The following is a 20,096-nucleotide window of genomic DNA, read 5'->3' as shown; positions in this document are numbered from 1 at the left end:
ATTACTAGATATATTTTCTAACTTTTTAATATAGTACTAGAATATAGTAATTTCGGGTAACCTTCTCGATAGTTTTCTCTATTCCTAAATATCCTTATATTAGTTTATTATAGTATAGTTAGATAATATTATTTTAGAGTTTCCTAGGAATATATAGTAAGCTATAGATATAGACTAAGCTATCTTTAGTTAAAGCGGTATTATTACCTAGAATCTTCTAAATTAACTTATTAGTACTAGTAGTTTCTTAAATCCTTTTAAGCTAGTTATTATTTTATAACTTACTAGTTACTATAAGGATTTAGTAATTATAGATAATATTTCTATCTTTATCTATAGTTAAGATAGTAAGTACTATCTCTTTAGTCCCTAGTTTATAGTTAGGTCGTCGGCTTAGTATATTTATAACTATATTCTTAGTTCTTTTATAGTATATAATCTTAAAATTATATTATACTAGGGTTTCTATCTATCTAGCTTATTATTATATAAGTTTCTTTATTATTATAATATAAGTAAGATTATAGTAGTCTATTCTAACTATTATAGTATATTTTACTCTTTCTAAGTATACTCTCTAGGTTTAGAATACTAATACTATAGCTAATAATTCCTTATTATAGATATTATAGTTAAGCTCTACTAGTATTATTTTATAAGACTAGAAAGTAATAGATCTAAGCTTATTATCTTCTCCTAGTTATATAAGTTACGCCCTAAGTATAAAGTCTAATATATTAGTTTCTATAATAATTAGTATATCGTAGTTAAAGATAGTAAGAATTACTTCTCTTACTTTTTTATTATATATTTCCTTAAGTACTATAAATAATCCTTTAGCTTCGTTATCCTATTCGAACGATACTCTTTTTTTAGTAAATCTATAGAGTCTTACTACGTATTACGAGTATTTTAGGATAAGCTTTTAGTAATAATTAGCTAGTCTAAGGAAGCTTTAGATATTTTTAATATATATCGGTATTAGCTATTTAAGAATATTTTTAATCTTATCTTATTCTATTCCTAGGCTATTAGGACTAATAGTATATCCGAGAAAACTTATTTCCTAGATATAGAACTTATATTTCTTAAGTTTAAGTATAATTTTAGCTTCTTTTAGTTTCTATAAGATTTTTCTATTATATTTAATATACTCTATCTTAGTTTTAGAGAATACGAGTATATTATTAAGGTATACTATAATAAATATATTAAGATATTCTTCTAAAACTATAAAGATAAAGTATTAAAATAATACTAGTATATTAGTAAACCTAAATAGTATAACTAAATACTCGAAGTATCTATACTTTATCCTAAATACTATTTTCTATTTATCTCTTTTTTTAATCCTAAGTTAGTTATAGGTATTAGTAATATTATATTTAGTAAACTATTTTACTCCTTAAATAATATCTTAGATCTTGCTAATTAATAGTAATAGATATCTATTTTTAATAGTAATATTATTAAGTTATCGATAGTTAATATATATTTATAGTTCTCTTTTTTTCTTAGGTACGAATAGGATTAGGTATCTTACTAATAATTTTAATTTTCTAATATTTCTTTTTACGAGATTATCTTTTATATATTCCTATAATATTACTAATTCTTTTTACGATAGTAGGTAGATTAGTATAAATTTTAGTTCTTTATCTTTTTTAATTTTAATTTTATAGTCGAATAGACTATATTCTAGTAATTCGCTATTTAGTAATAATATAAATATATCCTAGAATTTAGTATATTCCTCGGGGATCTTATATTCTTCTTCTAGCGTTCCTATAGTATAGAGTGATTTTTCTTTATTACTAATAAGGATATATTCCCTAAGTTCTTCGTTAGTTATATCTAGTTATTACTTAGTTACTATAATATCTCTAATATTAGTTATTTCTTTATTAGGCTTATCTCTTAGCTAAAAACTTTTTTTAAGTTTATTTTTATAAAGGTTTTTATAAATATCTATTTTCTTTTTACTAGGTTTTTTTAGTATATTTTATATTTTACTTCTAGTCTATATCCCGCTAGTTTATCGATATTTATATCTATTAAAGATTATATATCTTTATTATTAGTTAATAGCTAGATTATATTTCTTTAGCTAGGATACTCTAAGTACTATATTATACTCTCTAAGACTTATAATATCGAAGTTAATTATCTTAAAATAGTCTCTAATAATTATTAGTAATAGTCTATTTTTATATATAATCCCTAGTCCTAGACTTTCTCTATTAAGTCTAATAATAGATTAAGGTTATAGCTTCTCTATACCTTAGATCTTATAGTAGTATTTATATTATAGGCTTATAAAGTTTCTTATCGCTCTTAAATTAAGTATTACTTAAGTTAGTTATAATATAATATTAGTAATAATTTTTATATATATACCCTATATAGTAGCTATAAGTTATTATTATTTAGTATTTATTCTCTAGTCTCTATACTAGAGTCTTATATAGTTAAGGCTCTAGTTTAGTTTTTTCTCCTATTATAGTAATTTTAGTTTTAGGCTATTTTTAACTTTTCCTACTATATATACTATATATCCTTTATTATAATATCCTATTATAGATCTAAATTAATAGTTAGGGTATTAGGTATATCCTTAGTATATATAGTTATTTTACTAATAGGGGTAAAGTCTATCCTCTATTTCTAATTTTAGCTAATATAATTTATATAGCTAATTAGTAATTTAAAAGGCTCTCGTAATAGTCTAATTATTATCTCTCTCTTAGTTTCTAAATAAGTCTTAGAGTTTATTTTATAATTACTTAATATCTTCGATAATATCTACTTTCTAGGATTTTTCTTAAAGCTATCTAGTTATATCTATTCCTAGGAGCTAGGATAGAGTCTCTAGGATCTCTAGGGTTCCTAGAATCTCGATTAGTATTTTTAGGATCCCTATACTTTACTTTTAGTATTTATTAGATAGTCCCTAGGAGTTAGTAGTATTCTAGGAATTATACTAGGTCTATCCTTAACTCTCGATATTTTCCTAGTCTATCTTAGGGAAGTTTTCTATTATATACTCTATATTAATTAGGCTATAGTATTCGATATTATCTACGAAGGTATCTATAGTTTTACCCTCTATAGTATTCTTTATAATCTCTACTTAGTTATTATATATATATTTAGCCTTTTCTAGGCTTAGTTCCTATCTCTTAGGTTTTTTAGTAGTTTATAGCTATTAAGGTCGGACTTTACTATCTTAAGTTATCTATAGCTACTATAGCTTTATATTATTATATCTATTATTATACTTATATACCTATAGTTTTACGTTATTATATCTACTATATTTATACGCCCGATATCCTAGCTTTCTATATTCAAAGTATAGGTTATTATCTTTTTATCGTTTTTCTTTTTTAATTAGGAGTCTCGCTACGTTAAGCTCTATTAGTTATAGCTTATAGGGATCTCTATATAACTCTCTTAGTTATCGTCGCTATTATCCTTACTTACTCTTATAGTAGTAGTATTAGTATAGTACTGTTCCTCGGTTTCCTCCTAGTCACTACTCTTATTATTAGAGCTTATATTTATAGAGTTAGTTATCGAACTTAACTATAAGCTTAATTATCTTATAGAGTTCTTCCGGTCGGTCGATTCTTATAAGTTTATCTTTAATATTATCTTTAAGTCTTCGTTTAAAGAGCTAAATATAGGTATTATCGTCGAAGTCGAGATATAAAATAATTTACTAAAATTTAGCGGTATATATACTAGCTAATCTAGTTTATCGTAGCTAATCGAGTTATCTTTCTATAGTTCTTATAGTATCGATATTACTAAAAGTCTATTTAAGTTTCTTTTTAAAGTTTTTATAGGATATAAAAACTTCTTTAGTAATCTCTCTCTAATCTCCTAGGGGTTTATCGTTAAATTCTTTAATATAGGGTTTAAACTATTTAAATACTTATCTATATAGGTAGATAGAGGCATAGATAACTCTATCGGATTCTTCTATATAGTTAATTAAGTAGAGCTATATATCTATCTAAGTTATAAAGGAACGAAGCTTAGTTTATTCGCTATAATAGAACTTAGGTTTTAATAGTTTAATAATAGTTTATATATAAATATTATTTATTTATATAAGTTATTCCTATAACTAGGATATTATCTCTATAAGTTATATATTAGTAGGTATAGAGTTCGATCTACTTAAAACGTTACTTAAAATACTATTATTACCTACTATAATAACTATACTTTAAGGTTTAAAGATAGGGTAATTAATATATTATATAGTACTAACTAGTTACTATAAGTAAAGCTCTAAGGATTATACTTACTAAGTATTACTACTAATCCTAAGTATATCTCTTAATTATACTATTACTATTTAAGCCTTACTACGGTATAGATCCTAATAAGTCTTTTATAGGATATACTAGAAATATATACCGAGTAAGTTAGTTACTAAGTATTACTACTAAGTAAGCTTCCTTACTTATAGATTAGGTTATCTTAAAGTAAACTATAAAGTATAAATTACTAAACGTAGTAACTAAGTAATAATATATAATTAATCGCGAAGAACTAAATATATAATACTAAATAAATATCCTTATATATCCGGTCCTTTATAATAGTATAGGTAGTAGATAGTATAGTAGTAGATAGGTCTTAGTACGATCTATCTATATACCGATCTACCCTTTTACTATTAGAGATTACGTACAGTCTTACCGGTACCTTATACTTAGGGCGTAATCTTAGTATAGGTAAGATAATAGCTGTTTCCTACGCCGTACTAGCTACCTTATCTTATTAGGTCCTTTTGGGCGTACCTAAGTATACCGCGATATACGTAATAACACTAACCCCTAGCGTCCGTAGGATGATTAGGTTACGGTTACTCCTCAAATAGCTGCGGTCCTCGCGCCTCTCGAGGTCCGTAACAGATAGCTCCCCCTCTTCTTCCCGGGTAGTCCCGAAGCTACCCCGCTCTAGAGAGATAGTATACCTCGGTATACTATATATTAATACCCTAGCGAAACACTACCGACCCCTCTCTTACTAGAGTGTATACTCTACTATAAAGAGTTCTACATCCTTCTATGTTTTCCTGATTCCTTAAGAATCAGTCTTTGTTCTGAATTGATTATACTGGTTTCTCCTTACCTAATCGACAGGCCCTCTACCCTGCAAGTAGATATCGTAACAATAAATAACGCTAGATTAACTACTTTCTATAGATTATATAGCTTTTCTATAATTTTACTTATAAGTTTTTAAAGATAACTAATATAACTATATATCTTATTTTTATAGTATATAATAAGCTTTTTAAATATATTAAATAGTTAATTAACTAGCTTTAGCGAAAAAAGTTAATATAGAAAAAGAATATATTTAAAGTACTTAAGTCTATAAAGATATAACTAAGTAAGTATTATAGTTGAACTAATAATATTTAAGGTAATCTATATATATTTATAATAATATTTACTTTAATTAATAAGTTTTAGTTTTTTATAATTAGAGACTAGAATAATAAATAATATAATAGATATTATAAAAGCTTTAAGGAGTACTTAATTCCTTACTAAGAGTACCTTAAATCTTAATAGGGTTAATCTACTCTTTAATTATTATCTCAGAAAGGATTATAGCTTAGTCTAATACTTAGTATATATAATAGTAATATATTATTACTAAAAAATAAGATTATATAATATCTTAATAGTAATAAGCTTTTTTATTTACTTTAACCTTATTTATCTCTTACTTAGTTCTTATATTTACTATTTATAGATCCTCTAAATAAATAGCCTTTTTTATTCTAGAAAGATAACTAATACTAGTTCCTAGCGATTATAGTACTTATATAAGATATCCTAGTAATCTTTATAATAGATATAGATATTAAACGCCTATTTAATACTATATAGGATATTTATTACTATTAGTAAGACCGCTTAAAGATAGATATAATTAAAGAGTTAATAATATTTTATTATATAATAAGGTTTAATCTATAGGAAGAGGAAAATACTCTAATAAAAGAATTCTTTACTATAGAGGAGATTAAAGTATCGAAAAAAGAAGAAAAAGAAGAGATATCTAATTAGATTAATCTATTTAAGCTTAATCCTATTAGTTTAGATAAAGAAGATATACTATAAGAGAATAAGGAGGAGCTAGAAGAGGCGTACTAGGTTATAGATAATAATAATAACCTTCCTAAGATAGGAAGTACCTAAGTATATCGTCTATTATATAATAAGAAGTATCCTAGAGATAATAATAATTAGTAAGAGTATTACTAGTCTATTAAATAGATTTAAATTAACCTAATTTATATATAATATTACTATAGAACTAATTTATATATAATATTACTATAGAACTAATTTATATATAATATTACTATAGAACTAATATATAAATATAGGCACTTTAAAAGAAAGGCGGTAATCCTTCTACTAAAAAGTAAACTAGTAATAGCTAAGACAGAAAAATATAGGCTAAGACTATATAAATAATATAGATAATATATTTATAGTATTTATAACCCATTTAGGCCTATAGGGTACCTACAGATTACCTACCTAAACCTACTACCTACGATAGGCCTAAGAACCTAACCTAATACCTAACCTACTATAGGTTAGGTCGGGTTAGGTCGGTAGGCCGGATAGGCTTTACCGCAGTCTACCGTTCCTTTCCTTCCCGGGGACGTTATTAGGGGTTTCTCCCTAATATAACCGGCGATCTACCCTTCCGCTGTTTCTACAGGTACCGGGTATCCCGGCCCTCGTCCCTTTTTCCCTTCGGCCTCGCTAGCGAGGTCGATAATTTTATAGCTTCGTAGCTATTCGTTCGACTATAAGGGTGTTTCTGTGAGGTATCTAGGATATTAGGTCCTTTGCTCTTGTGCTAGCGAGGGGTCCGTCTATTAGGACCCCTCCTAGCCTACTATAGGAGGTAGGGTCTTGTAGGGTTTACTACTAGATAAGAGATCAGAACGGAATAATTGATTGTCCTTCCCGTTATGGGAAGGACGCTAAGCTAAATACTCCTGGTGATGTTTATATAACATGATGCCCGGTAGGCCTAATAGCCAGACAGCCAAGGGCTGTTGGATTATAGTGCCGCCGCCCGTAGACTGCCTAAGGCAGTGACAGGTCCTGGGACCACAACGGGCCTCACGAATGTGTGTCCACGTCGACAGGCCAGAAGAGGAACATCCCCCCGTAAAACTTTCGATTCATATATTCACTTGTCCGGGCCTGGGCCACGCAGCTTCAGCTCCCGTCGCGGGCCGGTCAAGATATGCCCCGCAGATATGAGTGGTTACGGCACGCGGAAAGTGGAAGTAACACTCTTGGCGTATTCCTTCACTTTCTCTCGTCTCGCATTACTTGAATCAGAAAAAGGGCTACTCTGATTATAATTTACTTGACGAATCCCATTCAACTTGATCTGGGAGTAAAGTTGTGATATCTTGATGACCTCATGTGGAAAAAGGCTACTGTACAATCCCCTTTGCCTTATTGGCATTTACGTAGATTGATTGGCCCATGCTGAATCACTCTCGGCTTCACAATGAAGTGACATCGACCTGCTGTCTCCGGGAACCGAGTCCGTAGTTCTAGGAGCAAAAAAGTTCCTGGAACCAACTGATACGCTCCTGGAGCCACTTCAGCTCGCCCCAAGAACACGTGTCGTGTTTCCAGGAAGAGATTGAGCTGGTGTAGTCCAGTAGAGTCCTGATCTATGGCTTCAAAGCCTGTTCCACAAGTGTTCCGGATTAGCATGAGGTGATCACAGTCTTTTTGTCGGTCCCAGGAGCCGAGCATGACCTTCGAGGAGCAACCCTGTTCCCTGGAATTCCTAGAGACGGTTCAAAAGGCTCTGGGAACTGTGTTCTTTGGTCCTGGGAACCTCTTTTGCTCCTGTCGTTACATGCACTGTTCCTGGAAGCAGCCGTTGGTTCTCTGCGACCGTGTGGAATGTCTCCGAGTTTAAACAGCGACGCCACTCGTATTTTGAGGGGAACGACGGCAGTCCAGAATAACACATACAGCATGTGAAGGGTCTCACGTACATGTTTTCCAAATGAATGATCAACACTGAGAAAGATAAAGTCGACTCTAATAACAAGATGTAGGGCACTGGAGTGAAAGCTTCGCGTCGAGGGGAGACCCAAATGCGCCATGTGGGTCTGTCTCCTCCGATCCTCAACACTGACGAGTCCACTTTTGGGGTTGTAGATCAACCCAGGGCTCGGTTCCTAGAGGCAGGCATGTACATCTCGGGACAGCTGAAGGGACTCCAGGAACTTACCAGTAGGCCCTAGAAACGTACAGTACCAGTAGGCTCCAGGAACCATTTTGCTCCTAGAACTACGGACTCGGTTCCTAGAGGCTGATTGATGGCACTCCAAAGTGGAGCAAGGAGTAGCAGTGAGCCAATAAAAATTCTCCTTGAGCGACATGCGAGAATGGCACAGTAGTCCAGAAGTAGGCCAAACTTGACATGTGTATTTGGCCCACCATTGATTCTGGAACCAATGTAGCACGAAAACCACAGTAATTCTGTGACTCGAGTTCGAGCACTACTGCAGTTTTAGAACTACAGTTCCAGAACCACATTAGTTCTGGAACCCCACTTCGAGAACTATGATAGTTCCAGAACTAATGTGGTTCTGGAACTCTAGTTTGAGAACTACCTTAGTTATATCGAGCATAATTCGAGGATGGAGGTTGCTAATATTTAGGTGCGTGCCTTCTTTTCAATCGTACCGGAATTTTCAATCACGACTCATTGCTGTATGAGCACATATAGAACGCGCAAGACCTAAGGGGAAGCGGATCGGCAAACTGCGTCAACCCAAAAGCAGTCAAAACAGAGACAATGTTGGCGTCATGGGTGAACTCCAAGTACAGCTTTTGGTCGAGGGGAAAAGTGACAGGGTTTGTGTCCAGAGTCATGTTAGCTCCAGTGGTATTGGCGGGTACGTCGAGTAAGTGACCTTCGATGCGTGCTAAGAACTCTTCCACCCAGGCGCTGCCCTGGGCCCGACCAGTGGGACTGTGGAAGCCAGAATACCCCGCAAACTCGATGTCCATCAGGTACGCATAGTTCACCCAGTCCTCGTAGGTAAAGAGCCGACAGAAGTCACTATAGCCGAGACTGATGGTCTCGTAGGAACAGAGAGACTGAGCGTGGTAGGTATCGGTGACAGTCCAGGTGTAGTTGCCTGCCAGACGCTTCAGCTCGGCAGTTCGCTCCTTGAGGTAGGTGGCCATCCAAGTGCCCACGGGAATCTCGATTGTGTCCGCTATGGTCTCCCCCTCTTTGGTGCAAGAGAACTCGCCGGTGGTAGCTGGGTCGATGGTGGCCAGGATGTTGGCATGGTTTCTCCAGTTCAGCCCGAAGAAACCAGCCAAGAAATTCTCGCAGCTCTCAAGCATACGAGACTGCAGGGTGGTGCGTACCACGATTTTGGACGAGTTATCCCAGAGATGGCCATAGTTGTAGAAGTTTAGAATACCAGAATCAAACAGCTCTTGACGGCCTTTGGGAACAAGGATCTCCTTGCCCAGCTTGTAGGACCAATCATTCAAGAACTCCAGCTCTCCTTGGAAAACAGTACCCTTGGCAGTGGCATTGACAATACCAGCGCCCCATGAATCCAGTCCTTCTGATGAAGAGGGATATCTGGCACCGTGACGCTGAAGCAAATGCATTTGCGTGATATTAGCACCCCTAGGCAGAGGATACTCATCAACACAAAAGCCCTCCTCCGGCGAAAAATATGGACTGTTGAAAAGAGGGTAAGCGAACTATATATATGAAGAGATGTATTGTGCCCTACCTTAGATCACCCATCAGGTGAAAGATGTTCCGTCCATGAGCACCCTTTATCGGCTCCGATGTTTCCAATGGAGCATTGTGGACGTAGGTAGCCTCGCCGAAAGGCGCCGGGTTGATCTCTGCTAGAAATGGAGCAGCACCGGTTGCCACTGTGCCTAACTCCATGTTAGCTATTTGTCTCGCCCTGATACATTCGCCGACACTAACCTGCATAGAGATCAGGCGATGTTTGGAACCAGTCGGGCTGAGTGGGCGTAGCTCTCGGCGAGATGGCCCCCGCCTCCAGGGCAGTGGCCACTGCAACGGAGAGCATTAGGGACTTGATCTTATCCATAGCCATTGCTAATTCTTCAGCTGCATTCGACGCGCTTAAACTCCCTATCCCATCGCTAGCCGTGACTCCTGATCCTTTTATACGGTTCTCGTCGTATTGCTTCGCTTAGGGGTTTAAGGTCGCGATTGGATCGCCTACATGTTGACAAACGTGGTGGAGTTACATGGACGTCGGATGATGGAATGGTGAAGATCCGGGAAATGAACAACCAAATTAAGCTGCAATCACAGCTCTTACGCTCTCCATGTGGGAGGGCGATAATCTTATCGCGACGCCGGGCGGGGACGTGTTGTGCCAGCCGGCCAGTAAGCGGCTCTAGTTGTGTAAGCGAAGGGCTAGCGCACGCCTTACTGACATTGAAACTCCGGAGTATATCTGCATTGTTCATGCAGCTAGCCAAGGACGAGTCCGTGGCGAACGTTGTACCGATCTATGTGCAGAGCATAGCATCCGGCAGAGGGAGGGACGGTTTGGATTGCTACTAAGGGATCTGGCCGAGTTGGATATTTCCTCATCGGCGTGCCCTGCTGGGAAGCTTCAAATTAAAGCCCCCAAATCTATGAAGATGTAAGGACGGCATCATATACTGCCCGATCACTTAATTATCCTTCAAATCTGGATTGTTTTTGCCGAGACTTCGCGGGTACTTGAACTTGGCGTAGTAAAACTTTGCCGGTAAACTCGGCAGTCACTCGTTCTCAGTGACATGACACAGAACAAGCAGTATTGATCTTTTCTTCTGGTAGAAGAATTCCGGTTTGACTTTGTATTTTTGCATACGCCCACCTACTTGATCTTGTAATGGCTATTGTTTGATTCTTTGCACTATCCAATGGACATGGGCGCTCTTTTGCATCTCTTCGGCCCGTCCCATCATAACAACAATTTCGTACCACATAATCGACACATTCCTGATCAAGCAGACTACGTATGTTGTGTTATTAAGGCAAATGGAATTTTCAGAACCGTGTCATAATAATGCTAGGGACATGGGAAGCTATCCTTCGGACTCAAGGGGGGCCGGCTCCCCGCCATGTTACACAGTCTGAACAATCTCACTTCGACGTCATCCTTAAATGAGCCGACAATGGAATGCATCACTCCGTGGTTGTTAAAGAGCACAAGATCCCCCTCTTGCCAGTCATGAGCGTAGATATACTGGGGATCAATTGCACGCCTCTGCAACCGATACAGCCGTTCCCGAATCTCAGAAAGGTTGTCAAGAACCCGACCGTCCTCAAGACGAATCCTACGAACGCAAGTAGGATATACCATCATTGTCAGCTTTCCATTAACGGGGTTCTTTCATGCCATTGGATAGGGTTTGATCTTCTCAACCTCAAAGGGAGGGAGTTCATCCTCTGAAAGTTCCAGCCCTTCAGAAACAGTTGGCTTTGCTCATCCATATGTATGGATGTGGCGCGTATTCGACTTGGCTGGTTTGGACAAAATGCTTTTCCTCTTCTGAAAGGAGTTCATAAAGACGGTAGCCGCTGAAGAATGTCGTTGTTCCCAGGGGCACGTCAAGCGTGGTGTTGGTTTCATCATCATAGCGGCATATCTGGCGGCGCCCCTTGGGAACTTGTACAGCCAAGAGGGAAGTGACAAGCGGGGGATCAAGGTCATACATGGCAGAGTCAATGTGCCACCGATAGAAATGGGTGAATTGCTGATCCTCTACCACTGGAATGGGAAGCTTCTGAAATGCTTTGTGATGAGGGTGTCTCAATTGGAGGTTCGTCAACCCTTCATATTCCTTGACAAAATCATGTCCAATGACCTGGACCTGTGGTTGATGAGGAATTGTAGTGAGGTCGCTGTGAAGAACACTGCGTTTGTCGATAGATTTTCCGTGGCTATAAATACCAGCTGAAGGGTCAAACCGTCGCGTAAGCTCATATTGCACGCGAGGGGAGAGATTGCGTTGATTTTTGATCACAAGAACTTGGTGCTCGTATATTCGCGAAGTATGGTAAATTCGTCGTCTTCAAAACTTTTAGCAATATTTTCAGGGCATTTTCTGGAAGGCACCTACCGGTCAATTTCTCAAGCTCCAGGCCATGGATCTCAACTCCGAAGTCCACTTGAGAGTTGGCCGTCTTGACGAGAGGCTTGTAAGACACCGCTGAAGTACCCATTTTGAGCGATGAGACTTGTTATGGGTGAGATGCCCAGGTAAATCTCCAAATATAAATGTTTAAGAGATCAATGGATTTTATATGGCGGAAATCTGCTCTGTTCCGTGCTAATCGAGCGATAGATGCGGGTGATTCTTCTATGCTCGGCCGCCAAGAGGATCCCAATTTTTAGATGAGACGACTTTTTTATTCAGTATTAAACTGGGAGAAAGTAGATCTACAGATAAGTAGGGATCTAATCTCTAATGGAAATTCGAGATAGTTGCGGATGGGTTTGTGGACCCACCCGCTCTGTTCTAGTTTCACAAGTCTATATAAGAGAGAGTATAGTTGAGGCATATTATGAAACAACACATTTCTGAATCAAAAGAAAATCTTGATTATTCTACTACGGACATGTCTGAGTCAACAAGCCTGGTCGTCAATCTCCTTCCAAAGAATATCAGACAGAGTTCAGCTATTGGCGCAGAAATCCAGCTGGCTCCGGGAATGCCAATTCTGAACGTCGAAGAACTGACCAGAAAGGACGAGGATACTCTACGACAGGCCTTGCTTAAGAACCAGGTTGTGATCATTAAGCAAAAGGGAATCGATCCTACAGTCCTTCCCAAGCTTGCCAAGATATTTGATTCGAATGCGACCGATATTCATTCTGCGGGTGAGAACGCCGTGAGCAACCCAAGGAATATTCTATCTGCATACAAAACAGGCAGAATACCTAGAGCCCCGCAGGTTGGAATTGTTGGTTCTGGAAGGTTCCAGGATTACGAGGGTATCAAAGAGCTCGAAGTTGTGCATTTGGTCGGTTTCTCCGGCTGGTATAAAATAATAGCTTGGCTTATCCGTGGAATAGGACCATACTCTCTTTCATGAAGAGCCTCTTGCTCAAAAAGCTTAGATCAAGGATACACTCGCCCATACAGGTGGCATATGGACACCCCATTCTATGAGAGATTGCCGGGCGAAGTGACCATCCTCCATTCCATTCGCATGCCCAATATGCCCGACCAAAAGATCAAATTTCCGGATGGAGAAGAAAAGCAGATTGCTGCTGGTGCGACAGCATGTGAGTCAACAGTAATTCTTTCTTCCAAAAAGCTTCAATCTAATTTGAACTCTTCTTCAGTTTTCTCCGGCGCTCGTGCTTTCGAGATTCTCACTCCCGAGGAACAGGAATTTGCTCTCAATACGACGGTCACATATGCTCCCCAGGCCTACGAGTATATCAGACAATGCAAGGCTTCTGAAGATGGCTTGACTATTCCAAGATTTGGTCGCGAAGTTCCAGTTGAGAAACGGTCGGACTGGGCCTGGGACAAAGTTGCAGAGCATCCCGTGAGTTTCGACCCAACCGTTCTGCCCGCATTGCTATGTCCAAAAACCGGTCACTACGCTAACAGATGGGATCTATTAGATGGTTTGGCGAAACCCCCTCAACCCAGATAGACCTTTCCTCCAATTTCACGGTTGCTGTGTCTACAAACTTACCACACGGGACCCACATACTGGGGCTATCACTGTCCTGGACAATGTCGAGGAAGTGAGAAAGGTGGTCTATAACATGCAGAGGAAGATTTATACGGCAAGAAATATCTACGCGCACCGCTGGGAAGAGGGCGGCCTGGTCGTCTTCCACAATCGTGGAGTCATGCACAGCATTACTGGCCAGCTTTTGAAGCATAAGGAGGACGATGACAAAAGGCGATTGCTGTGGCAGTGTACAATGACCAGCACCAAGCCCCCCAAGCCCTTTCGCGACTACGAGGGTGTGAACGATAGTGGCTACGCTAGAGTTTGACCTATCCTCAATTCAGGATTTGGATCCTTTACAGATTGTGTATCATACATCTTCATTTCTCAAAATTTCAAATCGGTAGCCTGGCTGAATGTTGGCTGAAGAGCTAGAAACCCTGTTACGCATCCTCTCCTATACAGAACCAGGCAAGACCACTGACATTTGGCTCGGGTACACAAGCGCTTGCTGTTTGCGTGAGGAAAAGTTTGCGCGGATGAGTTACGCGGATCTGAATACCTTACCAGATCCTGTTTACTGGTGCAGTGGCAGGCTTTGGTACTCGATCGGTCGGGCTCGCAGTCATCCGATGCGCCTCACCTTTCAGCTCTGCCTTAAATTGCCAGGCCAAGTGGGTTGGCGTAGGACACGTGCATTCCTGGGCTGCATTCATTGCGATCTTAGCGTTACAAACACGACTCCTACGCTATGGCGTCCCCACCCCGGAACTTGTGGAGTCTCCTCGAGTCGCAGTGGCAATTTTCTGAGCTTCTGATACCCAACTCCCTGATTGACGGTCGATCCTTTGAATTCTGGTCTGCGGGGAGGATCATAGGTCATAGGCGATGCGTCATGGGTTTGAGTTGAGGCACAATGGAATTGTCGCCGAAAACGGCGAGTCGGGCGGCTCGACATCGGGAGCACCCGAGATATTCACGAACCTGGTTTGATTTGGACATCATAGACCAGAGAATGCGGGCTCGCGAAGGCTTGATCTTTTCTGTGCCAGTTTAAAGGCCAAGCTGAGCGATCGACGGGCAGAAAGACCCCAGTCGCGGTCGGATCCCACGTACACTGCACAGCAATGGACAACGGACGATGTGCTCTGCATCGACTATTTGTTAACGACGCGATCACAACAACATCTCGCCTTGAACCTCAGATATTTTCAGCCAGACAGGCCGAAGTGGCATATACCGAGGACCACGTTGATCTTGGAATCTGATCCGAAGGGGCTTCTCAGACACGTGGCCGATCTCCAGGCCGCCGGCATGCTGCTTGCCGCAAGCGGCAGTCATTATCTCGACACATCTCGCAAAGTCATCGTGACGTGCCAACTCCGCAGTTGAGACACTTCCATTTGTTATAGCAATTCACGAAATGAGAGAACTCGATGATGGGGGGTGGGCCATGAGGTCCGAAGCTCGTTGATCGAGAAACTAGAAATGGCAACCCTATAGATGCGCGGGTACACACCATCACCATGAAAACCGCAGGTGCCAGGATGGCCGCGTCACAGCACTCTTTCCATCTTGACTTGCCGAGAAAGGCAGCGGCGTGGGTAATCCCGTCTCGCTCTAACCTCGTCTACATTTCCATGTTTCTCTCGAATTCTTCACTTGTGCTGCGAGCTCACATTTCGATCGCCGATGTCTGAGCCCTATTGTGACCTATTGTGACCCCCTAATTTTCTGACATCCACCCTGTCGTCTGATCCAAGTCCCCACTGGCTTCCAGAAAACCGGGGCCAGGCGTCGAATTACGACCTTCTGTCAAGAAAGCCATTGTGTGGGTTATTAACCCCAGACCCCGGGGATACGTCGACCCACCATCTTCTGTTTTCGGCCAGGTCGCCTTCCATACCCGGAAGGTCTGTTAGGTTGGCCGAAGCACCTGACGGAGAGATCTACAAGTCGATTCGCGAGACGTAAGTGGTTTATCTTCTTCAGAAATCCTGGAGCTTTCCGTTCTCAAGCAATCGAGCTGCCCTTCACCTGCATCCGGCCAAGTCGAAGCCAAAGCATCGGTATGAATTTACTTATAGTCGCCAATCTCCAAGCCACTTGCCACCATTCTTCATTCATTTCATTCCGAAGTCCAGCCTCCTGAATTTTAAGGTTTGACTTTAACCTAGACCAGATCAGAATGTCGTCCATATTCTCGAAGAGCGTCTTCGGGCTGTCTTTGGTGGCTGCCCTTGCCTCTCCGGCAGTGTGAGTGGAGATAACTAGGTGCAATGAAGACTCATGTATATGGTAGACTAACAGTATTCCCCAGCAGTGGTATTGCCTTTGACTACGGAGCCGACAAGGTCCGTGGAGTCAACCTCGGTGGCTGGCTGGTGTTGGAGCCCTGGATCACACCCTCGATCTTTGATAGTGCCGGTGACGCCGCCGTTGATGAGTACACCCTCTGTGCCGCACTTGGAGCAGACTGCCGGGATGTTCTCTCGGAGCACTGGAACACTTTTATCACCCAGGATGATTTCAGTCAGATTGCAGCAGCCGGTATGAACCATGTTCGGATTCCTGTTGGCTACTGGGCTCTGCAGCATCTTGACGGCGACCCCTACGTCGATGGCCAGCTGGATTACCTCGATGCTGCAATTGGCTGGGCTCGTGCTGCTGGCCTGAAGGTGGTGGTTGACCTGCACGGCGGTGAGCTAAGCTAAATTTCCATTGCGTTTGATAATCAGATTGGCTGACATCGTGATACAGCCCCTGGATCTCAAAATGGCTTTGACAACAGTGGAAAGCGTGGTGCCATCGGTTGGCAGCAGGGCGACACCGTGGAGAACACCAAAATCGCTCTCCAGGCTCTCGCTGCGCGGTATGGTGGTGATACCGATGTTGTCACTGCAATCGAGGCTCTGAACGAGCCGAGCGTGCCCGGTGGCGTGAATGAGGATGGCCTCAAGCAGTACTACTATGACTCCTGGGGTGTTGCCCGTGAGGCAAGCCAGGAAACCACGGTTATTCTCCATGATGGGTTCTTGCCTACCGAATCCTGGAACGGCTTCATGAGCGCGTCCACTGGCGTCTATTATGTGATGATGGATACTCACCACTACGAAGTGTTCGACGACGGTCTGCTTGCTATGGACGCCACGTCCCATGTCAGCAATGCCTGTGGCTTTGTTAATGACCACGTTCTCCACTCCGACAAGTGGACTATTGTTGGCGAATGGACTGGTGCCATGACCGACTGCGCCAAGTATCTCAACGGCAAGGGAATTGGCGCCCGCTGGGACGGAAGCTACACGGGCACTGCAGGGTTCGGCAGCTGTGACGGCAAGTCTGTCGGCAACATCGACACTCTCACCACTGACGATCGTACCAACATCCGCCAGTTCATTGAGGGTCAATTGGATGCTTATGAGAAGGGCAATGGCTGGCTCTACTGGACCTGGAAGACCGAAGGTGCTCCCGAATGGGACATGCAGATGCAGCTCGCCGGTGGTGTCTTTCCCAACCCGGTCACCAGCCGCCAGTTCCCCGGCCAGTGCTAAGGGATGACCCCTATACCAATCATTGCTTTTGCGTTCTTTCTCTCATTTAGGTTATCCACTGCTATTGGTAGTGGTTCTTCGGAGTTTGTCTTCTTCTTGAACATCGCTGCGGCCAGCTTGGAGCCTGCTGCATGCAGGCTGGATATCATCTCCAAGCTGTAGCATATACTTAGTATTCAATTCGGCTTGGCCTGAATTGTTGTTAGCTTCTCAGAGAATTCATTTCTTACTCTCAGTTATCGCCTTTTCTTTGACCGTATCCTGCTTTTTGGTTAGAGTCAAGAAACTCGTGGGACAGAGCAATCCAGATCAGCCGCAAGCTGAAAACGAGACGCTAACGCCCCACGAAGCTGCCTTGCTCCCCCTCCCTTTCTCATGTATTCATCTGGATCAGAATTTCCGCAGCGTTCCCCGAAGAGAAAATTGGCGTCTCTGGGCAAAGAAGATACATCTGGCACATCTGGCGGCCAGCACGCGAAGACACCCTCGGCATCTAAAAAGCCGATGGTGCGCATTTTCATGCTCTCATGTATAGCTGATTCTGACCGAATGCCTAGGAAGTGGCGGCTGCCACGGCCCACTCTCTTACAGACGAGATGAGGCAGATCATATGCAAGATACCGCATTACGCGTCCACTGCCATCGGCCTCCTCGATCTCTATCTGTGTCTGTGGGAGTGCTACGTGATCCATTCGGCCCACCGGATCCGCTTGGAGGAGGAACACCGCCTGCTCCACAAATTTACTACCTGGCTGGAGAGCGAGGATCAACAGCGCCGACAGGTCTGTGACAATCGTGAGACGCTGTTGTGGGATCGGCGGCAGGCGTATCTCGCTGTACATCAAGGAGTGCTCGAAGTCTTGCAGAGCAGTGAGCGACCATGCCGAGTAGCCGAGCTGCCATGAGTGTTGTGTAGTAAGTATCTGGCTCCTAGGGGGTACACATGAATGAAGATTTTGTTGTGGTATGGGAGCTGGTGCAGATCAGGAAAAAACCGCACCATCGGAAATAACTCCCGAGGTATCCATACGAAGAACCAAGTTATTCAGATATCAAATTGATCTTTTGTCATATTCTCTTACTTATTCAATCTGAAATAATAGGAACAATCAATCTTCCTTTCAATTAGAACAATTTTGCTTACTCGTATTCCTGTGAACCCCTACTACAATCTGGACGATAAGTCTGGGAACACCCGGTTATTAGGTAATATTAGCCATATCAACCACCCCTATTAAAAATATATATTTCTACTACAAAACGTCAATATTTCTGGCTAAAAATTCATGATATTGTAGATTTTAACTAGCTCTATCGAAATATAGCCTAATATCTTGTGTAATATTTACGTACGCGTCGCACTGCCACCAAACGCCTAGGAACCGACCGTATAAGACTGTCGATAACCCGTTGATCTAATGCATCCTATGCGGTAACTAAATAATGCCTAAAATAGGCCCAATCGCTTTGAGATTGGCCCATATTGACTAATTCAGGATATAACTCGAAGACCTTAAGTTTAATAGCCTCCACACCGGCTCAATCGGGTTAATATCGGGCGAATGCGACGGCTAATCTAATACATAAACCCCCCGTAATTCAAACCAATCTTGCACCTTTTTGGCTAGATGAATCCGCGCGTTATCTTGTTAGAAGATATAACTAGGTTTGTAGTATTGAGTAAGGCCGTTTTCGAGCGTATCGATATAGGAATCGGCCGAATATCCGCCTCGAGGCGACGTAGGGTCTTATTCCATAACGATCAACTTCGTACGTCCACCAATCCATATTCCAGCCTACACCATCTACGTAATATCCTTGACGTGAGGCTTAAGATTCACGAGATCACGTCGGTAGGCTTCAGAGTAGAACCGCCACACCTAACGCTTACCATTCGTCGATCTCCGTATTACGGAACAGTCGTCCGAAAAGATCATCTCTTCAAGGCCGTTTCCCTTAGCCAACGTAGCCTAATCCCGCGAGAATTTATATCGTTTCCGTGCAGTAGCTCCCGATATTGGTATTCGCTTGCGTGAACGTCGTTTGTGAAGTTGGTAAGTCTTTAAAATTCGCCGAAGAGTGTTACGACTCGGATTTCTATCGGTATTCGCGCGTAGCACCCTATAGCTCCACCAAGGATTCCGACGAGCCATTCGAAAGATACGACGATAATCCGAGGGTGTAAACTTTCGTGGGCGGCCGCTTCGAGGATTCGATTTAATATCTGCGCGTTGTGTGAAGCGTTGAACTGTGCGTGTAATAGTGCTGCGTGAGCAGCTGAATTGGTCGGCTAGTTTGGTAACCGATATATTCATTTCTCTGCCTTATATTATAGCAGAGCGCTGCTCAGGGGATAATTCAGCGTTTCGCCTTCGATTTCCACTGATTTCGGTGCCAAACGAACGCGTAGCCATGGTGTAGTGGTGTAAAGAAAACCAATGGTCGGGGGAGATACGATGTAAACACGCTAAAATCCACTAGCGCGTTCCCAGACTTTTGCGCTATTAGTGTAGCTCCTTGAGCTTGGTACTAAAGAACACAATAGCACTGCAGAGCAGACCAAAGCACAGCATGATAGCTCTCTGGCTAAAGATGGGGCTTGAAAGCACGGGAAGACACGGTTGAACAGAGGAGGTGCGACCGCCGCAGCGGCTCTGGGTTCGGAAGACGGAAGCCAGAAGAAGAACGACCGCAGTCCACGCCGTTTAGTCAACAGGTGTCAGTTCGACTAAAGCGTAAATGAAGCTCACCGTA

The 20,096-nt window shown here is 41.3% G+C and overlaps 5 protein-coding genes across 5 annotated transcripts; 3 read left to right on the top strand and 2 right to left on the bottom strand.

Moving 5' to 3' along the window:
* Window positions 1–8,786: 8,786 nt before the first annotated feature.
* Window positions 8,787–10,189, bottom strand: N7482_008324 (histidine phosphatase family protein; the record flags this gene model as incomplete). The annotated part of the gene is made up of 3 exons (XM_056690448.1): window positions 8,787–9,795; window positions 9,851–10,004; window positions 10,057–10,189. 3 exons carry the CDS (start codon window positions 10,187–10,189, stop codon window positions 8,787–8,789), a joined length of 1,296 nt encoding a protein of 431 aa, XP_056540213.1.
* Window positions 10,190–11,561: 1,372 nt separating this feature from the next.
* On the bottom strand, window positions 11,562–12,321 carry N7482_008323 (Taurine catabolism dioxygenase TauD/TfdA; the record flags this gene model as incomplete). Its single annotated transcript, XM_056690447.1, has 2 exons — window positions 11,562–12,127; window positions 12,219–12,321. The coding sequence occupies 2 exons, from the start codon at window positions 12,319–12,321 to the stop codon at window positions 11,562–11,564; spliced, it is 669 nt and encodes a 222-aa protein (XP_056540212.1).
* A 396-nt stretch (window positions 12,322–12,717) lies between these two features.
* N7482_008322 (TauD/TfdA family dioxygenase) lies at window positions 12,718–14,119 on the top strand (the record flags this gene model as incomplete). The annotated part of the gene is made up of 4 exons (XM_056690446.1): window positions 12,718–13,139; window positions 13,245–13,387; window positions 13,448–13,656; window positions 13,736–14,119. The coding sequence occupies 4 exons, from the start codon at window positions 12,718–12,720 to the stop codon at window positions 14,117–14,119; spliced, it is 1,158 nt and encodes a 385-aa protein (XP_056540211.1).
* Window positions 14,120–15,979: 1,860 nt separating this feature from the next.
* Window positions 15,980–17,342, top strand: exg1 (glucan 1,3-beta-glucosidase; the record flags this gene model as incomplete). Its single annotated transcript, XM_056690445.1, has 3 exons — window positions 15,980–16,047; window positions 16,112–16,491; window positions 16,552–17,342. The coding sequence occupies 3 exons, from the start codon at window positions 15,980–15,982 to the stop codon at window positions 17,340–17,342; spliced, it is 1,239 nt and encodes a 412-aa protein (XP_056540210.1).
* Window positions 17,343–17,717: 375 nt separating this feature from the next.
* N7482_008320 (uncharacterized protein) lies at window positions 17,718–18,247 on the top strand (the record flags this gene model as incomplete). Its single annotated transcript, XM_056690444.1, has 2 exons — window positions 17,718–17,849; window positions 17,900–18,247. 2 exons carry the CDS (start codon window positions 17,718–17,720, stop codon window positions 18,245–18,247), a joined length of 480 nt encoding a protein of 159 aa, XP_056540209.1.
* Between the last annotated feature and the right edge of the window lie 1,849 nt (window positions 18,248–20,096).

Source organism: Penicillium canariense (assembly GCF_028826845.1).
Source record: "Penicillium canariense strain IBT 26290 chromosome Unknown utg000006l_segment0_segment0, whole genome shotgun sequence".
In the NCBI taxonomy this organism is placed as follows: Eukaryota; Fungi; Ascomycota; class Eurotiomycetes; order Eurotiales; family Aspergillaceae; genus Penicillium; species Penicillium canariense.
Note: the sequence above shows the minus strand (reverse complement) of the source record. Positions and strands in the feature narration are given on the sequence as shown.